Raw genomic sequence first — 25,335 nt, 5'->3', positions numbered from 1 at the left:
GTGTCAAAACAATTAATGTCACAAACTCTAATGTTATTAAAGAATTCGTTATGACTTTACTGGCTTCGACACTGGTTTTTTACAAAAAAAAGAACTAAATTAATTTTTGATTATCATATTTGACGTTCTTATTGTAGACGTAAGACATGTTCTGGGTAATTGCAGGTCTCAAAGGCTTCCCTTGGAAGAATAATCGAACCTGTTCATTTTCTCATTTTGTAATTAATGGCTATCATGTCTTTGGAAATAATTTTTTTTTGAAAAAAATCAAGTATTACATAATCTTGCCTTTTTTTGGTCTAATTGTTACCTAGTTTCATTAATGAGAGGCCACCTAATACATTTGAGGGAAGGTGTCAAAACGATTGGTGTCACAAAATCTAATGTTTTTAATGAATTCATTTTGACTTTACTGGCTTCCAAACGGGTTTTTCGCAAAAAAAACTGAATTATATTTTGATTTTTGTCATATTTGACGTTCTTTTTGTAGACTTAAGACATATTCTGGATAATTTCAGGTCTCAAGGGCTTCCTTTGGAAGAATGGACGAACCTATTCAAATTTGTCTTTTTGCAATTAATGGTTTTCATTTCATGTCTTTGGAAATAAATTTTTTTCGAAAAAAAATACAAGAATTACATAATTTTGCATGTTTTTCTTTTTTTGTGTAATTGTAATTTCATTAACGAGTGGTCACATAATACATTATCAGTGTTCGACGAGGGTGCAGTCGAACATATTTTGAGGGCCAAAGTATGGCTTTACGGCTTCCAAAGCATTTTCTGTCAAGTTTTAATTGATTTTTAGTTTGTCTATTTGTTGTTCTTTTTGTAACTGCATAAAAAATTGAATACCAAGAGTTCTTAATTCATTTCTATAGACGCATTAGTAATTGTAAACCTATGGGATATTTTAGTTGATTCTTAATGCGATATTAGTTGATGGGATATTTTAGTTGATTCTAACTCTGAAATTATTTTTTTTTTTTAAATTCAGCGAGTTTTCTAACTTTAAAATTTCTTTTTTTGTCTAATTGTTACCCAGCCTTATTATGAACTGGTGAATAGCCATTTGTTTCTGGTGAATTGCAATTTATTTTGTTTAGTTTCAGTTTTATCTGACGCTATTTTGACTTTGTTATTAAATTTTCTTTTTTAAAACGGACATAATTTTTTTGATGTAATTAATGTTTGTTGTTGTTGTTGTTTGATTTTGCCTTTCGTCTTCGCTCGCTTTCTTAATATCGGCATATCTCATTAATCTAAATCATCTTTTTTGTACTCCACTGAGTTATTTGCTTTGGTGGCTATCTTTTCGTTCATACACCAGTTTTTTTTCTTGAATTTTAAAATACTTGAATTTTTGTGTTTTTCTATCTGTTCCTCATTTGTTAGACAATTATGCCAAAATTGTGGATGAGCGGGGTCGGAACCCTATGTGCGATCGCACCTCGCCGGGCCTCCTTTTTTTCTGTATTCAACTGTTTAGTTTTGATAACGCTTTGCAGCTGCTGTGCTTAAGTCATTTTGTCCAGCATGTGATAAAACTAACCTCAGTTGACATTGGGACGTCGATTTCACGATTGATGTTTAATTGGGGGTATTTTGTCCTAGGTTATTTAGGAAAGGGCAGAATTCTGAACCTCAGTTGTACTTCGAGCTTTTGGTTGCTGGCTATATTTTCAACATGTGCCTCCAATTTTAACTGTTTGGCTTGATGAATTGTGTTATTCCTATAATATTTTTTAAATGCTCTGCAAGTTTCAAGCAATTATGATGAACGTGGCTTTATTTTTCAATGCAAAATTTTTGCCTGACCGTTTTTGCTTTTTTGTTCTAGAAAAGTCTTCGCTTTCAAGCGACTTTTTCACACCGGCTTCTAAATTTTTGCGTGATCTCAATTGCTCTCATTCCGAAATAAAGTTTGTCGCTAGAATAAAAGCGGTTGTGAGTGCTTGACTATCAAAGCCCTTATAGGTTAGTGGATAAGATGTCACACTGCAGTCCGAAAGGTGGAGGGGTTCGAAACCCTGAGGTCGGTGTTTTTTGCGCGCATATAAACTGTGTAAGCTAAATCCGCTAAATTAAAATTCCCCCAGCCTGTCGTTTGAGAGTAATTCATCTGATGTTAGCCGGTTTACGGTTTTGAGTATAAAATAGCATCTACAGAGTCGTTTTTATATTATTAAAAAGTTTTCAGTACGTTTTACACTCAAATTTAACGCGTATCAAATGGTTTCGATGAGATATCGACCGGCTGCAGAATTAGGATTTAATAAGAGTGGACTAGAAACGTTCAACAACCTATGCCTTGTTGTCGCATTCTACTTATTAATAATTGAGTTACACAATTGATCACTAATGTCTTGCGTATATATTTTTATTCTTTCTGGTGACTGGACGATATATCGAAAGCTATCACAACCAAACAATATCACATCCCATTTGTGAGTACTCAAGTTTGATTGGCCAATGCAAACTTCAACAATTTCATTTTCGATCTCTCCGAATTTTTGCTTTTGATCTATTGTCCTAGCGCTGTTTTTTTTATATAGTTACATCAAATTAGGTTGGCCTTGCGTCGCCGTTTTACGTCGAAAACCTTTCAATTCATCTGATCTTTCCAAATGTTAGAAATGACATCTATCTATCTCATATCGCGAAATGCTCTCTAACTGACCCAGTTTTTAGCACAATAGTTTGTTTTGGGTTTTGTAGTTGGTAATTTCTGTGTCAAAGTAATTAGTCAAAGTCTTCATGGGGACAACTTATGGCGTGTACAGTTTGTTCTGGTGTAAAGTAAGAATTTAGTTGATAATCGAATCCAAAATCTGTTTCAGAATTCTTTTGTTTTATTTTTCTGACATGCGGAAAAGCGGCAGATCAACGGCGAAGCCAGAATTGTTCCAGTCATCTGCAGTCGACCAGAAACAAAAAGAGCTACAAGCCAAGCAGCAACTGAAACAATCATCTGAGAGTAATTCAAGAGAACAGAATTCAGATGACTGTGAACAAGGTACGGTTACTGTGAAATGTTTCAAAGAAACAAATTCCAGCGCAATTTGTATCCTGTGCAAAATGGGGAACACAGATGAAATGCTATGGGGCGAATTACTCTCTTGTCACGACCCCGAGGATGTTCGGAAACTGGGCTTGAAAGAGGGTTATGAGAAAACTGCAGATGTGAACAAAGTACCAGCAACTTCAGTGCATTACGGGTGTCTGTTAAGTGCGTGCAATTTGTGGCAGAAAGGAGAATCTACGTTGCAACTAAAAGGATTTTTAGTTGGTGTAAGTGGAAGAAATTTGTTTCTTTGGGATTTGTTGGGATTTGTTTCTTTGAAACATTTTCATTTATCAACCAATCAGTCTTGGCATAATTTATAATTCAATAGCACTTGATTTGCTGGGATCACACCTTGAAAGATTAGATAACCCTAGTAGATTTCTCTGTTAATAAAATTTTGAACTACAATAAATATTTTTGGTTCAAAATTGTACGTTTACTGTTATAAACATAAATAATTTTTGCATATAAAATTTACAGTAATATACACTTCTGATATGCGGAATTTGAATGTGTTTTCCTATACTGATCAGAATTAAAGTGTTTCTTTTTTTGAAATTTTGTTTTTGATCGATGAACCGAGTTATGAAAGCGTCGAGATTTGAAAAGTAGTCTATAACAATAATGTTAAGGTACACAGCTAAAATCTTGAAGGGTGAATGTTGAACCACATATATCGTCTATTCGTTACTGAGTTATGGCTCTCAGTAAGTACTGAAGAGTTGCTGATATTTTAATTTCAGTCTTTTAAAGGACGCTTCGTTTGCGGTCCCGGACCTAACGCCGAGAAAACTTCTGCACGCGGCATTTGTTATATATCAATAATAATGCAGAACTGTGATCTTGTCACTTGTTGTTTTCGACACTTGGCAGTCGCGTGTACCGCTTATCTAGGACTTGACAGATTATCCCAGTGCTGATATAGATATGAGTTTGGGATGGGCTTGGTTTCTTTATGAGCAAAGATTTATGCATTTCAGGATCTGAAGCGCGAGTCACGCAGATGCAGCCGAGAAGTGTGTGTCTTCTGTGGTCAGAAGGGGGCAGTGGTGGGATGCTGTTTGAAAGCATGCAAGAGGATGTTTCACTTCCCCTGTGGACTCAAAAACAACTGCATCACTGAGTTCTTCGGCTGTTACAATTCCTACTGTGATTTGCATATGGTCAAGCAGGAGATACCTATACTGGGTAATTTTTAATGTTTTATATTGTTCAAACATGTAAATTACTCAGAATATAACCCTAAGGTTAGGTATATACATGCTTTAAAATGTTAAAATAAATTTTTCAGTATTGTTATTAATATAATAATCTTAAAATTGTGGCTGTTCATTCTCATAGGTAAAAATATGTGGATGTTTTGTTTCAGCTTGCAATAATTAAAGAAGGCTCAATTTAACTAGTTGTTATTTGAATTTGTAATAATTATAGCTGCGAAGCTGTAAGCTGAGCGTAGCTATATTGCGGTGCTCTTGGTTTTTTTTATATCGTCGTCTGACGCTCTTTTCTCGTTTTACATTTGTTCACACAGCAAAGCTGAAAAAGTCAAATTTTCTGAATGACTTCTTCCTCTCACTAACGGCATTTGCGCGCGTGACGTCATTTCTCACTCGCTTTAGCAAAATTTTTGCGTGATTAGATTTTGATCATACGTGACTTACCTCACTCAATAAAATGACTTTTGCACTTTAAAACTTAAGTTTAATTTGAATTAGGTTAAGGTCAAATGAACTCATATGTGTAATAACGGTCCCTAATGAAAAGGCTTCTGCGCAATGAATTTTTGACACGCTTTATTAGTTTATCGCTGAATTTTTTTACATGGTTTTTTTGAGCGGTGTCGATTGTTTTTCAATTTAGATCTGTATCTGTTTCTATCTCTATTATATGGCACGCAGGTCTATTCTTTTGCAGCTATTCCGGCAATCTGCCGGCTATGTTGTTTTATTTTTTCCCATTTTTGTATAATTTGTCAAATTCATTAAGAATTTTTTTTCACTATTGAGAGTGGCTTCGTGTTATTACAGAGCTCTGCGAAAACTTTAATTTTCCTTGATTTTTGCTCCCTGGTTGAAATTTCATATATTGATCTGTTTATTGTAGAAGCTTCAATTTACATTTGTAATTCAAGCCTCAATTTATATTTATCTTCATTACATGTATTCAAAAATTTATGGAGAGTGTGTTATGGACGTAGTATTTTTACAAAGCGCTATGTAGAGCTCAAATAGTCGTATGTGATCAGAGATATAGAATGTAGGGCTACTTAAGGTGTATTATTGCTACTTGTGTAAGGGTAAAAGTTTCATCTTAATTGATAACTATTCGTACTGCAGTTCCGTTGCACCTTGGAGTATTGATACTATTGTAATAATTGTGGTTCCTTGTCATGATAAGGATAATTTTGTCTCGTCTACTGGTACATTAGTTTTTATGGACTTAGTATTTTTTTCCTACTGTTTACTGTATACTACATAGCAACTGCAGTTTTTGGTTAATAATGTGATGGTTTGGATTCCCCTTCTTGATGAATGATGACATTTTGTTCGACTGAAATTGAAAATTTTTTCATTTTTTTAAATTTTTTGCGCGCTAAAACAGATTATTCATTGCTACTGATATTTTACTGTTAATTCAACTTCGTAGCTGACAACATGCTAAAGTATTGCTACTGCTAGTTGTTTTAAACATCGTGCGAGCATTTGATAGATGCTGTTCAGTGATCTCCTATTGTGATATCCTAGATTCCCCTTTATAAATGATGCAATTTTTCTTGACTTATGGATGATGTTATTTTATAATTTTTTTAAATTGGTAGTATTAGATTTCTCTTATTAGGGCTGCTTCAGGTGTATTTTTGCTACTTGCGTAATGGTTAAATTTGCATCTCACTTGATAACTCTTCATACTGCAGTTGCTTTGCATCCTTGTAGTGTTAATACTATCGTAATAATTGTGGTTCCATGTCATGATAAGGATAATTTTGTCTCGTCTACTGGTACATTAGTTTTTATGGACTTAGTATCTTTTTTCCTACGGTTAACTGTATACTACGTAGCACCTGCAGTTTTGGTTATTGTGATGGTTTGGATTCCCTTTCATGATGAATGATGACATTTTGTTTGACTGAAATTGAAGTTTTTTCAATTTTTTAAAATGATTTTTTGCGCGCGCTAAAAGAGATTAATCTTTGCTACTGATTTTTTTTGTACTGGTAATTCAACTTCGTATCTGACAACATGCTAAAGTATTCCTGCTGCTAATTACTGTTAACATCGTGCGCTCCTTTGATAGATGCTGTTCAGTGATCCCTTTCCTGTAGTCGTGTTTTAAAAAATATTGTGATGTCCTGGATTCCCTTCATAAATGATGCAATTTTCCTTGACTGAGGGATTAGGTTGTTTTCATAATTTTTTTTACGTTTGTTTAATAATAGATTTCTCTTCTTATTAGGGCTACTTCAGGTGTTTTATTGCTTCTTGTGTGATTGTAAATTTTTTGTCTCACTTCATAACTATTCATGCTGCAGTTGCTTTGCATCCTTGGAGTATTGATACTATCGTAATAATTGTGATTCCATTTCATTGTAAGGATGATCTTCTGTCGTCTACTGACACGTTATTTTTCGTGGATTGGTATGTTTTCCCACTGTTTACTGTATACTACGTAAGAGGTGCAGTTTTTGGTTACTGATGTGATTCTTTGGATTCCTCTTCTTGATGAATGGTGACATTTTGGTCGACTGAAATTGAAGGCTTTTGAATTCTTTGATATTTTTTGGCGCTCGCTAAATTAAATTAATCATTGCTACTGATATTTTATTGGTAGTTCAACTTCGTAACTGAAAACATGCCAAACTATTGCTGATGCTAATAACTTTAAACCTCGTGCGCTCCTTTATTAGTGGCAGTTCACTGATTTCTTTCCTGTCTTCGTAGTTATTTTTGGAATTTGATGTTCTGGATTCCCCTTCATGATAAATGATGCAATGTTTCTTGAATGATGGTCAGGTTGTTTTTCATCAACTTTGTTTACGTTCGCGATTTTTCCCCTTGTTTTTAGGGCTACTTCATTTGTGTTTTTGCTGCTTGTGTTTTGTTAAAATTTTCGTCCTTTTTGATAACTATTCGTACGGCAGTTACTTTGCATCCTTGGAGTATTGATACCTTCTAATTTATTTTGATTAGTTGCCATGAAAAGGATAATTGTATCTCGTCTACTAGAACATTATTTTTTATGGACTTAGTATCTTTCCCCCAGCGTTTACTGTATGCTACGTAGCAGATGTATTTTTTGGTTACTAATGTGATATTTTATATTCCCCTTCATGATAACTGATGACGTTTTCCTCGACCGAAATTTAGTTTTTAAATAATTTATTTGATTTTTTTCGGCGCTCGTTAAAACAGATGAATCATTGCTACTGATATTTCACTGGTAATTGAACTTGTTACTGCCAAAATGCTAAAGTATTGCTGCTTCTTATTACTATAAATCTCGTGCGCTCTCTTCACATATGCTCTTCAGTGATTTCGTTTCTGTCGTCGTAGTTTTTTAATATTGTGATGTCCTGGATTCTTCTTCATGATAAATGATGCAATTTTTCTTAACTGAGGTGGGGTTGTTTTCATCAACATATTACGTTTGTGATGTTTTGGATTTCCCTTGTTTTTACGGCTACTTCAGTGTATTATTGCTAACTGTGTACTCCTAAAATTTTCATTTCAATTGATGATTATTCATACTGCAGTTGCTTTGCATCCTTGGAGTATTGATTCTATCGTAATAACTGTGATTCCATGTTATGATAAGGTTTGTTTTGTATCGTCTACTGACACATTTTTTCTTGGATTTTGTATCTTTTTTCCCAGTAATTACTTTATACAACTTAAAAGGTGCACTTTTTGTTTGCTAATGTGATGCTTTGGATTCCCCTTCATGTTGAATGATGACTTTTTGCTCTACTGAAATTGAAGGTTTTTTCATTTCCTTTAAATCATTTTTGGCGTTTCCTCAAACAGGTTAATCATTGCTACTGATATTTTACTGGTAATTCAACTTCGTTACTGACAACATGCTACAGTATTGCTACTGTTAATTACTTTAAACCTCGTGCGCTCCTTTGATAGATGCAGTTCAGTGATTTCTTGCCTGTCCTCAAAGTTTTTTAATCATGATGTGTTGGATCCCCCTTCATGATAACTGATGCAATTTTTCTTGACGGAGGGATCAGGTTGTTTTCATCAACCTTGTTCACGTTTGTAAGACTTTTGATTCCCCTTGTTATTAGGGCTACTTCAGGTGTATTATTGCTACTTGTGTACTGGTAAAATTTTCATCTTACATGATAAATACTCGTTTTGCAGTTCCATTTATTTTTGGAAGCCCTTTTTATAATGGTGATTCCATTAATTTTTTCTATCAACTGACACATGAGTGTTTTAATGGATTTGGTATTTTTTCCCACTTTTTACTGTATCCTACATAGCAGGTTCAGTTTGGGTGACTAATGTGATGCTTTGGATTCTTTTCATGATAAATGATGACATTTGGCTGGACTGAAATTGGAGGTTTTTATTCAAATTCACAGTTTTTGGGCACTCGCTAAAACAGATGAATCCTTGCTACTGATATTTTTCTGGTTAGTCAAATGATGCAATTTTTCTTGAATGAGTGTCACTGTTTTTATCAACTTTGTTTACGTTTGCGATTTTTTATTCCCCTTGTTATTAGGGCTACTTCATGTGTGTTATTGCTACTTGCGTTTTGTTAAAAATCTAATTCAACTTGATAACTATTCGTACCGCAGTTGCTTTGCATCCTTGGAGTAATGTTACTATCGTAATAATTGTGATTCCATGTCATGATGAGGACAATTTAGTGTCGTTTTTGGTTACTAATGTGATGAATTGGATTCCCCTGAATGATGAATGATGACATTTTGCTAGACTGAAATTGAAGGTTTTTTCAAATTTTTATATAATTTTTGGCGCTCGTTAAAACAGATTAATCATTCTTACTGATATTTTACTTGTAATTCAGCTTCGTAACTGACAACATGTTAAAGTATTGCTACTGCTAGATTCTCTAAACATCGTGCGCCCCTTTGATAGATACTGTTCAGTGATCTCTTTCCTGTTGTCCTGTTTTTTGATATTGATGTCCTAGATTCCCCTTCATAAATGATGCAATTTTCCTTGACTGAGGGATAAGGTTGTTCTCATAAGTTTTTTAAGTTTGTGTAATATTAGATTTCACTTGTTATTAGGGCTACTTCAGGTATATTATTGCTACTTGTGTGATGGTAAAACTTATATATCTCATACTCAGTTCATAAAATGATGGTTTTGCATATATATTTCAGTTGCGGGTTCGATGCAGAGTCCCGATCAATTCAACTAATTTCTTCAGCTATATATTCAACATTCCAAATAATCCAACTGTTTCACAATCTTCCAAATAATTCAACTACAGTATTCAATAAACTTTTAAATACAACAATTCTACTACTTTTTCAGTAAGTTACTACATACAATTTTATCCAATGACAATCTAGCAATATGATCTCTTTCAAATTTAATGAAATATATTCAGGGAGAATTGGTGTAATAATTTATCCATGACACCGCCTCTAATAATTTCACTCCATCTTGATAGTGTATAAAATTTTATCTAAAGTCTCTAAGAATGCACTTTAGCAGCAACCGTTATAAGCATTTAATCAATTGTGAAAATGAATTGTATCATGTTTTTTTGTGCCTCTTTTTAGGTACTTTGAAAATAACATTGAAGCTGTAATAACACTTGTGTTTGTGTTTTATTACCTTGTGAAGGCATTTTTGTAAAAATTAAGCTTTTGGTTAATAATTGTACTTTCTTTGTATATTATCGCTGATTTATTTAGACTTGCTTAAGATTGTTCGTCAACTGTTGACAAAAAAGGTTCATGTTCATCGGAGAAGCAGAAGTTTGTTGAACAGTTCCACTGTATGAGAGGGCAGACATTAATTGAGTTCGATTAATTACAATATTCTCTTTCAACATTCTACACTCTGGGTGTATGTTGAGAATTTGATACTCATCATCGGTAACAATTGGTACTGGTTGTTGTAATGTTCCCTTTTCAGATCTCATCAGTTTCGCATAGCGTTTTCCATACTTGTGAACTAAGTAATTAATGAAAAAACGTAAAACCATTGATATTATGAATGACCCTATTCCAATAATGATTGGCATTTTCCGTGTATGAGCTTGTGTGAATTTATTACTTAGACTGGTACGAGCTGTATGCATATCACTCAATATCGGCTCTGCGACTTCATCAAGTTTATCGAACGAGAATCGTTGATACTCGGGCACATTTTCAATTGAATATCTTCAATGAATTGTTGGAGCGCTTGTGCTATTGTTGCCATGTGAAGCAAATTATCAACCGCTGGTATTTTTGCAAGCAAATGTTTGAGTGGATCAGTCAGACTTATGTCGAGGCGTGTAATTGTAACATTTTGTGACACGAAAACATGTCAGCTCTGATCTCAGGATAGGTTGTTTCAGTTTTCGTTCAGCACACTAATTGTATTATACATACTTGACATCTTGCGAGTTTTGTTCGAGTCAGTGTGTGATTGTTCCTCATTGTGCTCAAATACATATCACAATTAGAAGTTGCCGAGTTGATCTTCCACTTTCCATTGCCAATGTTTCGAGCTTTTTCCTTTACTGGCAGTTTTTTTATATCACATTTTTGTAAAGCAATAAAATGGTTGCCAATCAGAAGTAATCCTAGGCATGTTTCGTGAGTGGTTTCAGGCGAGAAGCCATTAATGCAAACAGAAAAACTGCTTGACCCTACGCACCTGCCAATTTCATCTTGCGATAGAAGAGCGATTTTATGAGTCGATTCAGCTATAGCAATAAAGTCCGATTCGATAGCATACGGCGATGCATATCCGTCAGTTCCTTTAATGGGCATCGGAACCGGTATAGCTCTGTAAAGGTTAAGAGCAGTTGCTCCTGTCACAAACGGAATCGCCAAAGTGAAGAACATTCCATCCTCCACTACGTCAACTTTTCTGAGAATTTTTGTTTCGCAATGCGTTAAGAGCTGATTTGTAGATATTGCCAAAGATAATCGTTCATTTGCTTTTGTCTGCCAAATTACCACTTCAAGAATTTCTTCAAGAGCTGTTCTTGGTAGTAAAGAAATTGGTATTAGTTTATTGACCATTGTCATAACTGAATTTAAAATTGTAAGCTTGTAGCTAAACACTGCTGTTCTGTATGATTTAATTTCACTCAAGAGAGCAGACAACGATCCAATTAAATTTGTCTGAACTTGTAACATTTGATCGCGTGCATAGAAAAGTCATCAAATTTCGAAACGAGTTATTACGAATTTATGAAACTGCTTTATTTAGAACTTCCGAGTGATTTTTCTGAGTTTCTATAATTTTGCGTTGACAATTATTCACGTCTTTTAATTTATCTGCAATTTTGAACTTTTTGTCTTCATTTTCCCTTTTATTTAAATCCATCGCTTGTTATTTTCCTCTATTTGAGTTAAAGCAAAGTCAATGTCTTCTCTGTTTTGATCTGTTCCTCCGCATGATCCACAAATGCTTCCCAGTGAGCAAGCAATGCCTGCACCAGCAGTCACTGCTGTTAGTGCTCCAAATGCAAGCTTAGCTGGTCCTCGTTTTTGTCTTGATAAAATTGTTTGTCCATAATCGTTTTTCTCTTTAAGTGTTTTGTAAATTTGGTCTTTGATATCTTCAACATCATTTTGAGCTGCAAGTAGGTGTTTTTCAACATGTTCAATCAAATTGGTGAAGGTCAAGTGTCTTTCTTTCGTTTTCATAAGTTTAAGATCACATCCAAATTCATATTGATGGCAAGAATTGTTGAAGAGAAGTGATAAGGTTTTCAATTGTTGATGTATTTTTGTGTCCAATCCAGGAAACGGTACCTGTTCAATGTTATCAAATTTCTCTGCCAGTAACAAATTTTGTTGATACATGATTTCTATACCTTTTTGTGAGTCATCGCTTTTGTTTTAGCATAATATAACGATTACTAATAGAACGAGAAGGTATTTCAAGGAAATCATTTTTGTTTGTTTTCTAATCAAAATGAGGTTTAACAGGGCTTACCTATGTTTACAGTTGGCCGATCTGAGAAGTCTTTGTTTGCCTGTAGGGTAAAATACATGATATTTTTTCTATTAAATGAATAACTGTCTGAGCGGCGAGGTAAGTTAGATAACTTTTTGTTGATTTTTCTCCGCAGACTTAAATATCCTGGAGATAAAGAAGTTATTTTTATTGTAAAAACCTTCAAGCTGTTTTATAAATTTGGTCTTTGATATCTTCAACATCATTTTGAGCTGCAAGTAGGTGTTTTTCAACATGTTCAATCAAATTAGTGAAGGTCAAGTCGCTTTCTTTCGTTTTCATAAGTTTAAGATCACATCCAAATTCATATTGATGGCAAGAATTGTTGAAGAGAAGTGATAAGGTTTTCAATTGTTGATGTATTTTTGTGTCGAATCCAGGAAACGGTACCTGGTCAATGTTATCAAATTTCTCTGCCAGTAACAAATTTTGTTGATACATGATTTCTATACCTTTTTGTGAGTCATCGCTTTTGATATAGCATAATATAACGATTACTAATAGAAAGAGAAGGTATTTCAAGGAAACCATTTTTGTTTGTTTTCTAATCAAAATGAGGTTTAACAGGGCTTACCTATGTTTACAGGTGGCCGATCTGAGAAGTCTTTGTTTGCCTGTAGGGTAAAATACATGATATTTTTTTCTATTAAATGAATAACTGTCTGAGCGGCGAGGTAAGTTAGATAACTTTTTGTTGATTTTTCTCCGCAGACTTAAATATCCTGGAGATAAAGAAGTTATTTTTATTGTAAAAACCTTCAAGCTGTTTTGATAAATCAAAATTGCTCAGTTGATCGAAGATTTGTGATTCCTTTTTCGGTAAATTTTGTCTCAACATAATCAAGCATAATAATTTTTCTATTCTCATCGCGCCTTTAAGGTTAAATTTTTTTACTTAATTTCAAATATTATCCTCAGGATACCGACAATGAAGATTTTTCCGGTGTTCTGATTCCGGGTGTTCTTCCAGTGTTTTTGGTCAGTGCTTGAGGCATAAAAATTTTTTGTCTGAAGTGTAAAACATGTATGACGATTTACGTCAACTCACTTTCTTTGATGTCAGTGTTTTCAATAAGAACTGGTTTTTGTATTTTGCAAAATATGGTAGGAATTCTTTAAAAAGGGGCGCAGTGCACATAAGATATATAATAATTATTGAAGTAATATAGTTCCGTTTGTCTGTTTAGGGTTCATGATAATGAATTAAATAATGTATTTCTCGTAATGTATAGTTTTAAACTCACGTGGAAAAAAGCAAGAATTTTTTCAGTTAAAATGAAATTCATCGTATACCGCATGCTTCTTTCCTTCTGTTTTGCTTGTATGCAAAAAGAAATATCATCTGGGTTAAGTGTGTTGTGCGTCCAAAATAAAATTATATTTTTGGAATCAGGTGTAGTTGTTTGTGGGTCAACTACTATTGAATATCCTTGTCCGGAAGTTAGCAACGACGCAATCAACAGTACATAGGTTGTCTGTGTGTCTCTGGGTTGTGTCCTCCGTGTCTGCTGCTGGCTGTGTCTGGTTGATCATAATGACCAGATGTTAAATAAAGTTTATTTATCTTGAATAGTTGTTTTAGATTAAGGTAAACAGAATTTTCACTTGATTTACACTGAAATTTTGCAATTTGGTTATCAATTTGTTAATGACGATTATTTATCTTCTCTTGGATGGAATGCAGTGCCAGTAATAGATGTTAAAAATAAGAATGATTGGGAAACTTTCTTGTAGTGAATCGAAGTTAAATTTGTATTCTTGTTGCATGAGTTTTTCAATGGAGTCTTTAGTAAATAAAATTCAAAGTTCCTGCCAATCTTACTTTTTCCGATTTTGATGCGCTCTTTCAATTTAACCCGTGGTTTACTGAGGCTCATGTGGAAACCGGTGGTAAAGATTCCATATCTTATACACCCATTGGAAGAAAACTGTTCATTATTCGTGAGCGTGGTATGAACTCTGTTATGTTGGAGAAACATATTCGTAATGTTTTTAACTTTATTCGCTCTGTTAAAGCTGGTCCGCCGTCTGCAACTTCGCAATCCAAAGATTGTATCAAATATTACATTCCGCATTCTTCACATTTCCTATGCCAACCCGCTTTTTGTCTGCACAGTGTTAGGACTTCTTCAACAGGACCGTCTTTGGTCTTGGGTTGGAAGGCATGTTGGGAGGGATTGATTAAATTTCCGCTCCTGGAATTTAAATTTGTACAATTCCACGCGATCTGCACTGAGATACCGAGACTCGAGACTTGCAAGCGCATTAGTTCGCGTGTTGCGTTCAGCATCAGTTAATTCTAGTAAATAATTTAGAGCACCGACTTGGAGGTGTAGTTTAAGGTAACCAACGCGTCCAATTGCTGGTACTTGTGCAAGTTCAATTGAGCTCTCTAATTGTTGTCGAAAAATTCGAAATCCTGAAGTGCGCCACCACTGAAAGGTTGAAGGTTAACTGTTTGTGGCGCTGAAGTAGGTGCTACACCCCGGATAGCCGCTGCTATTGCGGTTGTTGCTGCCGCAACGTCCGCTGCCATATATAATTAATTTTTATTTGGCTTTACTATGAGAAATCAAGTTGTTTCGACGAAGTGTTTATCACTGGTTCAAGTTTAATACAGGTATCTGTTGAGTGAATGAATAATTGTATTTGAGAAAATTGTTGAAAATCTGGGGTAATAATAAAAATATTTAGTTAATCTAAATTTTCAATGTGATATAGAATTTGAATCATATTTTGGCTTTCTGCAATAAATAGAACTTTGCCTCTACGTTTTGAAATTTGGCATTTAGTTTTTTATGGGAAAAATTGATAAATTGCATAACTATAGAAAATACACAAAGAAAATAAGAATTTTCTGCAATTTCAAAGAAATCGTGAAATATAAATATTCGTCTAGTTTGAAAGCCATTTGGGGCAATAATTGAATCGTTGTGTTTCCAAGATTGAGGCCAGATAAAATCGAATAAAAATCAGGGCAAGTTTCGTCTGTAAAATAGAAGCATTTTCTGTTATCTATGACATAAATCAAATGTAAGTTTGTTCTAATCGAATTTACAACGTAACTTTGCAAAGAACCTTCTTTATCACCGATTCTGATTCTTATTTTCCGTCTTCTAACATTAACAATTTTGAACATCTCTGCTGTTCCTGTCACCAACTTATATATCTCATACTCAGTTCAAAAAATGACTGTGTTGCATATATATTTCAGATGCGGGTTCGATGCAGAGTCCCAATCAATTCAACTAATTTCTTCAGCTATATATTCAACATTCCAAATAATCCAACTGTTTCTCAATCTTCCAAATAATCCAACTACAGTATTCAATCAACTTTTACAAACAACAATTCTACTACTTTTTTAGTAAGTTACTACATACAATTTTATCCAATGACAATCTAGCAATATGATCTCTTTCAATTTCAATCAAATATATTCAGGGAGAAATTGTGTAATAATTTATCTATGACACCGCCTCTAATAATTTTACTCCATCATGGTAGTGTATAAAATTTTATCTAAAATTTCTAAGAAATTTCAATTTGTTTTTCATGCACTTTAGCAGCAACCGTTATAAGCATTTAATCAATTGTGAAAATGAATTATATCAAGTTTTTTGTGCCTCTTTTTAGGTACTTTGAAAATCACATTGAAGTTGTAATAACACTTTAGCGTTTGTGTTTTATTATTTTGTGAAGGCATTTTTGTAAAAATTAAGCTTCTGGTTAATAATTGTACTTTCTTTGTATATTCTCGCTGATTCATTTAGACTTGCTTAAGATTGTTCGTCAACTGTTGACAAAAAAGGTTCATGTTCATCGGAGGAGCAGAAGTTTGTTGAACTGTTCCACTGTATGAGAGGGCAGACTTTAATTGAGTTCGATTAATTACAATATTCTCTTTCAACATTCTACACTCTGGGTGTGTGTTGAGAATTTGATACTCATCATCGGTAACAATTGGTACTGGTTGTTGTAATGTTCCCTTTTCAGATCTCATCAGTTTCGCATAGCGTTTTCCATACTTGTGAACTAAGTAATTAATGAGAAAACGTAAAACCATTGATATTATGAATGACCCTATTCCAATAATGATTGGCATTTTCCGTGTATGAGCTTGTGTGAATTTATTACTTAGACTGGTACGAGCTGTATGCATATCACGCAATATCGGCTCTGCGACTTCATCAAGTTTATCAAACGAGAATCGTTGATACTCGGGCACATTTTCAATTGAATATCTTCAATGAATTGTTGGCGCGCTTGTGCTATTGTTGCCATGTGAAGCAAATTATCAACCGCTGGTATTTTCGCAAGCAAATGTTTGAGTGGATCATTCAGGGAGAAATTGTTTAATAATTTATCCATTACAGTAAGTTGTTTGTCTCACTTGATAACTATTATACTGTAGTTGCTTTGCATCCTTGGAGTATTGATTCTATCGTAATAATTGTGAGTCCATCTCATGATAAGGATAATCGTGTGTCGTCTACTGACACATTATTTTTTCATGAAATTGTTATCTGTTTTCCCACTGTTTACTATGTAACAGGTACAGTTTTTGTTTACTAATGTGATGCTTTGGACTCCCCTTCATGATGAATGATGACATTTTCCTCGACTGAAATTGAAGGTTTTTTCAATTTTTTTAGTGTAGTTTTGGCGCTCCCTCGAACAGATTAAATGATGAAATTTTTCTTGAATGAGGGTCAGTTCGTTTTCATCAACTTTGTTTACGCATGAGATTTTTGATTCCCCTTGTTATTGGGGCTAATTCGAAATTTTTTAAGTCATGTGATGTTCTGGATTCACCATCATAATAAATAATGCAATTTTTCTTGAATGAGGGTCAGACTGTTTTCATCAACTTTGTTTACGTTTGAGATTTTTGATTCCCCTTGTTATTAGGGCCACTTCATGAATATTATTGCTACTTGCGTTTTGTTAAAATTCTCATCTCATTTGATAACTATTCGTACCGCAGTTGCTTTGCATCCTTGGAGTAATGTTACTATCGTAATAATTGTGATTCCATGTCATGATGAGGACAATTTAGTGTCGTTTTTGGTTACTAATGTGATGCTTTGGATTCCCCTTCATGATGAAAGATGACATTTTCCTCGACTGAAATTGAAGTTTTTTTAATTTTTTGAAAATCATTTTCGGCGCTCCCTCGAACAGATTAATCATTGCTTTTGATGTTTTACTGGTAATTAGAGTTCGTAACTGACAACATGCCAAAGTTTTGCTACTTCTAATTACTTTAACTCATGTGCGCTCCTTTGATAGATGCAAGTCCGTGATTTCTTCCATGTCTTCGTAGTTTTTTTAATGTAATTTTCTGGATTCCCTCGATGATAAATGATGAAATTTTTCTTGCATGAGGGTCAGACTGTTTTCATCAACTTTGTTTACGTTTGAGATTTTTGATTCCCCTTGTTATTAGGGCCACTTCATGAATATTATTGCTACTTGCGTTTTGTTAAAATTCTCATCTCATTTGATAACTATTCGTACCGCAGTTGCTTTGCATCCTTGGAGTAATGTTACTATCGTAATAATTGTGATTCCATGTCATGATGAGGACAATTTAGTGTCGTTTTTGGTTACTAATGTGATGCTTTGGATTCCCCTTCATGATGAAAGATGACATTTTCCTCGACTGAAATTGAAGTTTTTTAAATTTTTTAAAAATCATTTTCGGCGCTCCCTCGAACAGATTAATCATTGCTACTGATGTTTTACTGGTAATTAGAGTTCGTAACTGACAACATGCTAAAGTTTTGCTACTGCTAATTACTTTAGCCCTTGTGCGCTCCTTTGATAGATGCAAGTCAGTGATTTTTTTCATGTCTTCGTAGTTTTTTTGAATAATGTGATTTGCTGGATTCCCCTTCTTGATAAATGATGAAATTTTTTTGAATGAGGGTCAGGTTGTTTATATCAACTTTGTTTACGTTTGCGATTTTTATTCCCCTTGTTATTAGGTCTACTTCATGTGTAATATTGCTGCTTGTGTTTTGTTAGAATTTTCGTCTTACCTGATAACTATTTGTAATGCAGTTGCTTTGCATCCTTGGAGTATTGATACAATCGTAATAATTGTGCTTCCATCTCATAAGGATAATATTGTGTCGTCTACTGACATATGATTTTTTCATGGATTTATTATGTCTTCCCACTTTTTAATGTATGCTACGTAACAGGTACAGTTTTTGTTTACTAATGTGTTGCTTTGGATTCCCCTTCATGATGAATGGTGACATTTTGCTGGACTGAAATTGAAGGTTTTTCAATTTTTTAAACCGTTTTTGGCGCTCCCTCGAACCGATTAATCATTGCTACTGATATTTTACTGGTAATTCAAGTTCTAAACTGACAACATGCTAAAGTACTGCTAATTACTTTAACCCTTGTGCGCTCCTTTGATAGATGCAATTCAGTGATTTCCTTCATGTCGTAGTTTTTTTTTAATGTGATTTTCAGGATTCCCTTCATGATAAATGATGAAATTTTTCTTGAATGGGGGTCAGTTTGTTTTCATCAACTTTTTTTACGTATGAGATTTTTGATTCCCCTTGTAATTAGGACTAATTCGAAGTTTTTTTTTAAGTCATGTGATGTTCTGGATTCACCTTCATATTAATTGATGCAATTTTTCTTGGATGAGGGTCAGACTCTTCATCAACTTTGTTTACGTTTGTTTTTGATTCCCCTTGTTATTAGGGCCACTTCATGTGTATTATTGCTACTTGCGTTTTGTTAAAATTCTCATCTTACTTGATAACTGTTCATACCGCAGTTGCTTTTTATCCTTGGAGTAATGTTACTATCGTAATAATTGTAATTCCATGTCATGATGGGGACAATTTTGTGTCGTTTTTGATTACTAATGTGATGCATTGGATTCCCCTTCATGATGAATGATGACATTTTCCTCGACTGAAATTGAAGGTTTTAATTTTTTTAAATTATGTTCGGCGCTCCCTCGAACAGATTGATCATTGCTGCTGATATCTTACTGGTAATTCAAGTTCGTAACTGACAACTTGCTAAAGTATTGCTACTGCTAATTACTTTAACCCTTGTGCGCTCCTTTGATAGATGCAATTCAGTGATTTCTTTCATGTCTTCGTAGTTTTTGAATAATGTGATTTTCTGGATTTCGTTCATGATAAATGAAATTTTTCTTGAATGAGGGTCAGTTTGCTTTCATCAACTTTGTTTACGTATGCGATTTTAGATTCCCCTTGTTATTAGGACTAATTCGAAGTTTTTTTAAGTCGTGTGATGTTCTGGATTCACCTTCATAATAAATGATGCAATTTTTCTTGAATGAGGGTCAGACTCTTTTCGTCAACTTTGTTTAAGTTTGAGATTTGTGATTCCCCTTGTTATTAGGGCTACTTCATGTGTATTATTGCTACTTGTGTTTTGTTAAAATTCTCATCTTACTTGATAACTATTCGTACCGCAGTTGCTTTGCATCCTTGGAGTAATGTTACTATCGTAATAATTGTGATTCCATGTCATGATGAGGACGATTTAGTGTCGTTTTTGGTTACTAATGTGATGCATTGGATTCCCCTTCATGATGAATGATGACATTTTCCTCGACTAAAATTGAAGGTTTTTTCAATTTTTAATAATATTTTCGGCGCTCCCTCGAACAGATTAATCATTGCTACTGATATTTTACTGGTAATTCAAGTTCGTAACTGACAACATGCTAAAGTACTGCTAATTATTTAACCCTTGTGCGCTCCTTTGATAGATGCAATTCAGTGATTTCTTTCATGTGTTCGTAGTTTTTTTTTTGAATAATGTGATTTTCAGGATTCCCTTCATGATAAATGATGAAATTTTTCTTGAATGGGGTCAGTTTGTTTTCATCAACTTTTTTTTTACGTATGAGATTTTTGATTCCCCTTATTATTAGGACTAATTCGAAGTTTTTTTAAGTCATGTGATGTTCTGGACTCACCTTCATAATAATTGATGCAGTTTTTCTTGGATGAGGGTCAGACTCTTTTCATCAACTTTGTTTACGTGTGAGATTTCTGATTCCCCTTGTTATAAGGGTTACTTCATGTGTATTATTGCTACTTGCGTTTTGTTAAAATTCTCATCTTACTTGATAACTATTCGTACCGCAGTTGCTTTGCATCCTTGGAGTAATGTTACTATCGTAATAATTGTGATTCCATGTCATGATGAGGACGATTGTGTCGTTTTTGGTTACTAATGTGATGCAATGGATTCCCCTTCATGATGAATGATGACATTTTCCTCGGCTGAAACTGAAGGTTTTTTCAATTTTTTAAAATATTTTCGGCGCTTCATCGAAAAGATTAATCATTCCTACTGATATTTTACTGGTAATTCAAGTTCGTAACTGACATGCTAAAGTATTGCTAATTACTTTTACCCTTGTGCGCTCATTTGATAGATGCAATTCAGTGATTTGTTTCATGTCTTCGTAGTTTTTGAATAATGTGATTTTCTGGATTTCCTTCATGATAAATGAAATTTTTCTTGAATGAGGGTCAGTTTGCTTTCATCAACTTTGTTTACATATGAGATTTTAGATTCCCCTTGTTAGGAATAATTCGAAGTTTTTTAAGTCGTGTGATGTTCTGGATTCACCTTCATAATAAATGATGCAATTTTTCTTGAATGAGGTTCAGACTCTTTTCATCAACTTTGTTTACGTTTGAGATTTTTGATTCCCCTTGTTATAAGGGTTGCTTCATGTGTATTATTGCTACTTGCGTTTTGTTAAAATCCTCGTCTTATTTGATAACTATTCGTACCCCAGTTGCTTTGCATCCTTGGAGTAATGTTACTATCGTAATAATTGTGATTCCTTGTCATGATGAGGATAATTTAGTGTGGTTACTAATGTGATGCTATGGATTCCCCTTCATGATGAATGATGACATTTTCCTCGACTGAAATTGAAGGTTTTTTCAATTTTTTAAAAATTTTTCCGGCGCTCCCTCGAACAGATTGATCATTGCTACCGATATCTTACTGGTAATTCAAGTTCGTAACTGACAACATGCTAAAGTATTGCTACTGCTAATTACTTTTACCCTTGTGCGCTCATTTGATAGATGCAATTCAGTGATTTGTTTCATGTCTTCGTAGTTTTTGAATAATGTGATTTTATGAATTTCCTTCATGATAAATGAATTTTTTCTTGAATGAGGGTCAGTTTGCTTTCATCAACTTTTGTTTACATATGAGATTTTAGATTCCCCTTGTTATTAATTGTTGTATTAGGACTAATTCGAAGTTTTTTAAGTCGTGTGATGTTCTGGATTCACCTTCATAATAAATCATGCAATTTTTCTTGAATGAGGGTCAGACTCTTTTCATCAACTTTGTTTACGTTTGAGATTTTTGATTCCCCTTGTTATAAGGGTTACTTCATGTGTATTATTGCTACTTGCGTTTTGTTAAAATTCTCATCTTACTTGATAACTATTCGTACCGCAGTTGCTTTGCATCCTTGGAGTAATGTTACTATCGTAATAATTGTGATTCCATGTCATGATGAGGACGATTTAGTTTCGTTTTTGGTTACTAATGTGATGCATTGGATTCCCCTTCATGATGAATGATGACATTCTCCTCGACTGAAATTGAAGGTTTTTTCAATTTTTTAAAAATATTTCCGGCGCTCCCTCGAACAGATTGATCATTGCTACCGATATCTTACTGGTAATTCAAGTTCGTAGCTGACAACATGCTAAAGTATTGCTACTGCTAATTACTTTTACCCTTGTGCGCTCATTTGATAGATGCAATTCAGTGATTTGTTTCATGTCTTCGTAGTTTTTGAATAATGTGATTTTATGAATTTCCTTCATGATAAATGAATTTTTTCTTGAATGAGGGTCAGTTTGCTTTCATCAACTTTTGTTTACATATGAGATTTTAGATTCCCCTTGTTATTAATTGTTGTATTAGGACTAATTCGAAGTTTTTTAAGTCGTGTGATGTTCTGGATTCACCTTCATAATAAATCATGCAATTTTTCTTGAATGAGGGTCAGATTCTTTTCATCAACTTTGTTTACGTTTGAGATTTTTGATTCCCCTTGTTATAAGGGTTACTTCATGTGTTTTATTGCTACTTGCGTTTTGTTAAAATTCTCATCTTACTTGATAACTATTCGTACCGCAGTTGCTTTGCATCCTTGGAGTAATGTTACTATCGTAATAATTGTGATTCCATGTCATGATGAGGACGATTTATTTTCGTTTTTGGTTACTAATGTGATGCATTGGATTCCCCTTCATGATGAATGATGACATTCTCCTCGACTGAAATTGAAGGTTTTTTCAATTTTTTAAAATATTTTCGGCGCTCCCTCGAAAAGATTAATAATTCCTACTGATATTTTACTGGTAATTCAAGTTCGTAGCTGACAACATGCTAAAGTATTGCTACTGCTAATTACTTTTACCCTTGTGCGCTCATTTGATAGATGCAATTCAGTGATTTGTTTCATGTCTTCGTAGTTTTTGAATAATGTGATTTTCTGGATTTCCTTCATGATAAATGAAATTTTTCTTGAATGAGGGTCAGTTTGCTTTCATCAACTTTGTTTACATATGAGATTTTAGATTCCCCTTGTTAGGAATAATTCGAAGTTTTTTAAGTCGTGTGATGTTCTGGATTCACCTTCATAATAATTGATGCAATTTTTCTTGAATGAGGTTCAGACTCTTTTCATCAACTTTGTTTACGTTTGAGATTTTTGATTCCCCTTGTTATAAGCGTTACTTCATGTGTATTATTGCTACTTGCGTTTTGTTAAAATTCTCGTCTTACTTGATAACTATTCGTACCGCAGTTGCTTTGCATCCTTGGAGTAATGTTACTATCGTAATAATTGATTCCTTGTCATGATGAGGATAATTTAGTGTGGTTTTTTGTTACTAATGTGATGCTATGGATTCCCCTTCATGATGAATGATGACATTTTCCTCGACTGAAATTGAAGGTTTTTTCAATTTTAAAATATTTTCGGCGCTCCCTCGAACAGATTGATCATTGCTACTGATATCTTACTGGTAATTCAAGTTCGTAACTGACAACATGCTAAAGTATTGCTACTGCTAATTACTTTTACCCTTGTGCGCTCATTTGATAGATGCAATTCAGTGATTTGTTTCATGTCTTCCTTCGTAGTTTTTGAATAATGTGATTTTATGGATTTCCTTCATGATAAATGAATTTTTTCTTGAATGAGGGTCAGTTTGCTTTCATCAACTTTTGTTTACATATGAGATTTTAGATTCCCCTTGTTATTAGTTGTTGTATTAGGACTAATTCGAAGTTTTTTAAGTCTTGTGATGTTCTGGATTCACCTTCATAATAAATCATGCAATTTTTCTTGAATGAGGGTCAGACTCTTTTCATCAACTTTGTTTACGTTTGAGATTTTTGATTCCCCTTGTTATAAGGGTTACTTCATGTGTATTATTGCTACTTGCGTTTTGTTAAAATTCTCATCTTACTTGATAACTATTCGTACCGCAGTTGCTTTGCATCCTTGAAGTAATGTTACTATCGTAATAATTGTGATTCCATGTCATGATGAGGACGATTTAGTTTCGTTTTTGGTTACTAATGTGATGCATTGGATTCCCCTTCATGATGAATGATGACATTCTCCTCGACTGAAATTGAAGGTTTTTTCAATTTTTTAAAATATTTTCGGCGCTCCCTCGAAAAGATTAATAATTCCTACTGATATTTTACTGGTAATTCAAGTTCGTAACTGACAACATGCTAAAGTATTGCTACTGCTAATTACTTTTACCCTTGTGCGCTCATTTGATAGATGCAATTCAGTGATTTGTTTCATGTCTTCGTAGTTTTTGAATAATGTGTTTTTATGGATTTCCTTCATGATAAATGAAATTTTTCTTGAATGAGGGTCAGTTTGCTTTCATCAACTTTGTTTACATATGAGATTTTAGATTCCCCTTGTTAGGAATAATTCGAAGTTTTTTAAGTCGTGTGATGTTCTGGATTCACCTTCATAATAAATGATGCAATTTTTCTTGAATGAGGTTCAGACTCTTTTCATCAACTTTGTTTTTACGTTTGAGATTTTTGATTCCCCTTGTTATAAGGGTTACTTCATGTGTATTATTGCTACTTGCGTTTTGTTAAAATTCTCATCTTACTTGATAACTATTCGTACCGCAGTTGCTTTGCATCCTTGAAGTAATGTTACTATCGTAATAATTGTGATTCCATGTCATGATGAGGACGATTTGGTTTCGTTTTTGGTTACTAATGTGATGCATTGGATTCCCCTTCATGATGAATGATGACATTCTCCTCGACTGAAATTGAAGGTTTTTTCAATTTTTTAAAATATTTTCGGCGCTCCCTCGAAAAGATTAATAATTCCTACTGATATTTTACTGGTAATTCAAGTTCGTAACTGACAACATGCTAAAGTATTGCTACTGCTAATTACTTTTACCCTTGTGCGCTCATTTGATAGATGCAATTCAGTGATTTGTTTCATGTCTTCGTAGTTTTTGAATAATGTGATTTTATGGATTTCCTTCATGATAAATGAAATTTTTCTTGAATGAGGGTCAGTTTGCTTTCATCAACTTTGTTTACATATGAGATTTTAGATTCCCCTTGTTAGGAATAATTCGAAGTTTTTTAAGTCGTGTGATGTTCTGGATTCACCTTCATAATAAATGATGCAATTTTTCTTGAATGAGGTTCAGACTCTTTTCATCAACTTTGTTTTTACGTTTGAGATTTTTGATTCCCCTTGTTATAAGGGTTACTTCATGTGTATTATTGCTACTTGCGTTTTGTTAAAATTCTCGTCTTACTTGATAACTATTCGTACCGCAGTTGCTTTGCATCCTTGGAGTAATGTTACTATTGTAATAATTGTGATTCCATGTCATGATGAGGACGATTTAGTGTCGTTTTTTGTTACTAATGTGATGCTATGGTTTGCCCTTAATGATGAATGATGACATTTTCCTCGACTGAAATTGAAGGTTTTAATTTTTTTAAATTATGTTCGGCGCTCCCTCGAACA

The 25,335-nt window shown here is 33.8% G+C and overlaps 1 protein-coding gene across 1 annotated transcript in view; it reads left to right on the top strand.

The window, feature by feature from the left end:
- Positions 1-2,824: 2,824 nt before the first annotated feature.
- The window catches only part of LOC142354772 (uncharacterized), a 90,590-nt gene continuing 68,079 nt past the window's right edge, over positions 2,825-25,335 (top strand). The window contains exons 1-2 of the mRNA XM_075407155.1: positions 2,825-3,290; positions 4,047-4,254. Of these exons, the coding sequence (XP_075263270.1) occupies positions 2,865-3,290; positions 4,047-4,254 (634 nt within the window). The 5' untranslated portion in view covers positions 2,825-2,864. The remainder of the gene's footprint in view (positions 3,291-4,046; positions 4,255-25,335) is intronic.

Source organism: Convolutriloba macropyga, chromosome 15 (genome assembly GCF_964194025.1).
Source record: "Convolutriloba macropyga chromosome 15, txConMacr16.3, whole genome shotgun sequence".
Classification (NCBI taxonomy): Eukaryota; Metazoa; Xenacoelomorpha; order Acoela; family Convolutidae; genus Convolutriloba; species Convolutriloba macropyga.
Note: the sequence above shows the minus strand (reverse complement) of the source record. Positions and strands in the feature narration are given on the sequence as shown.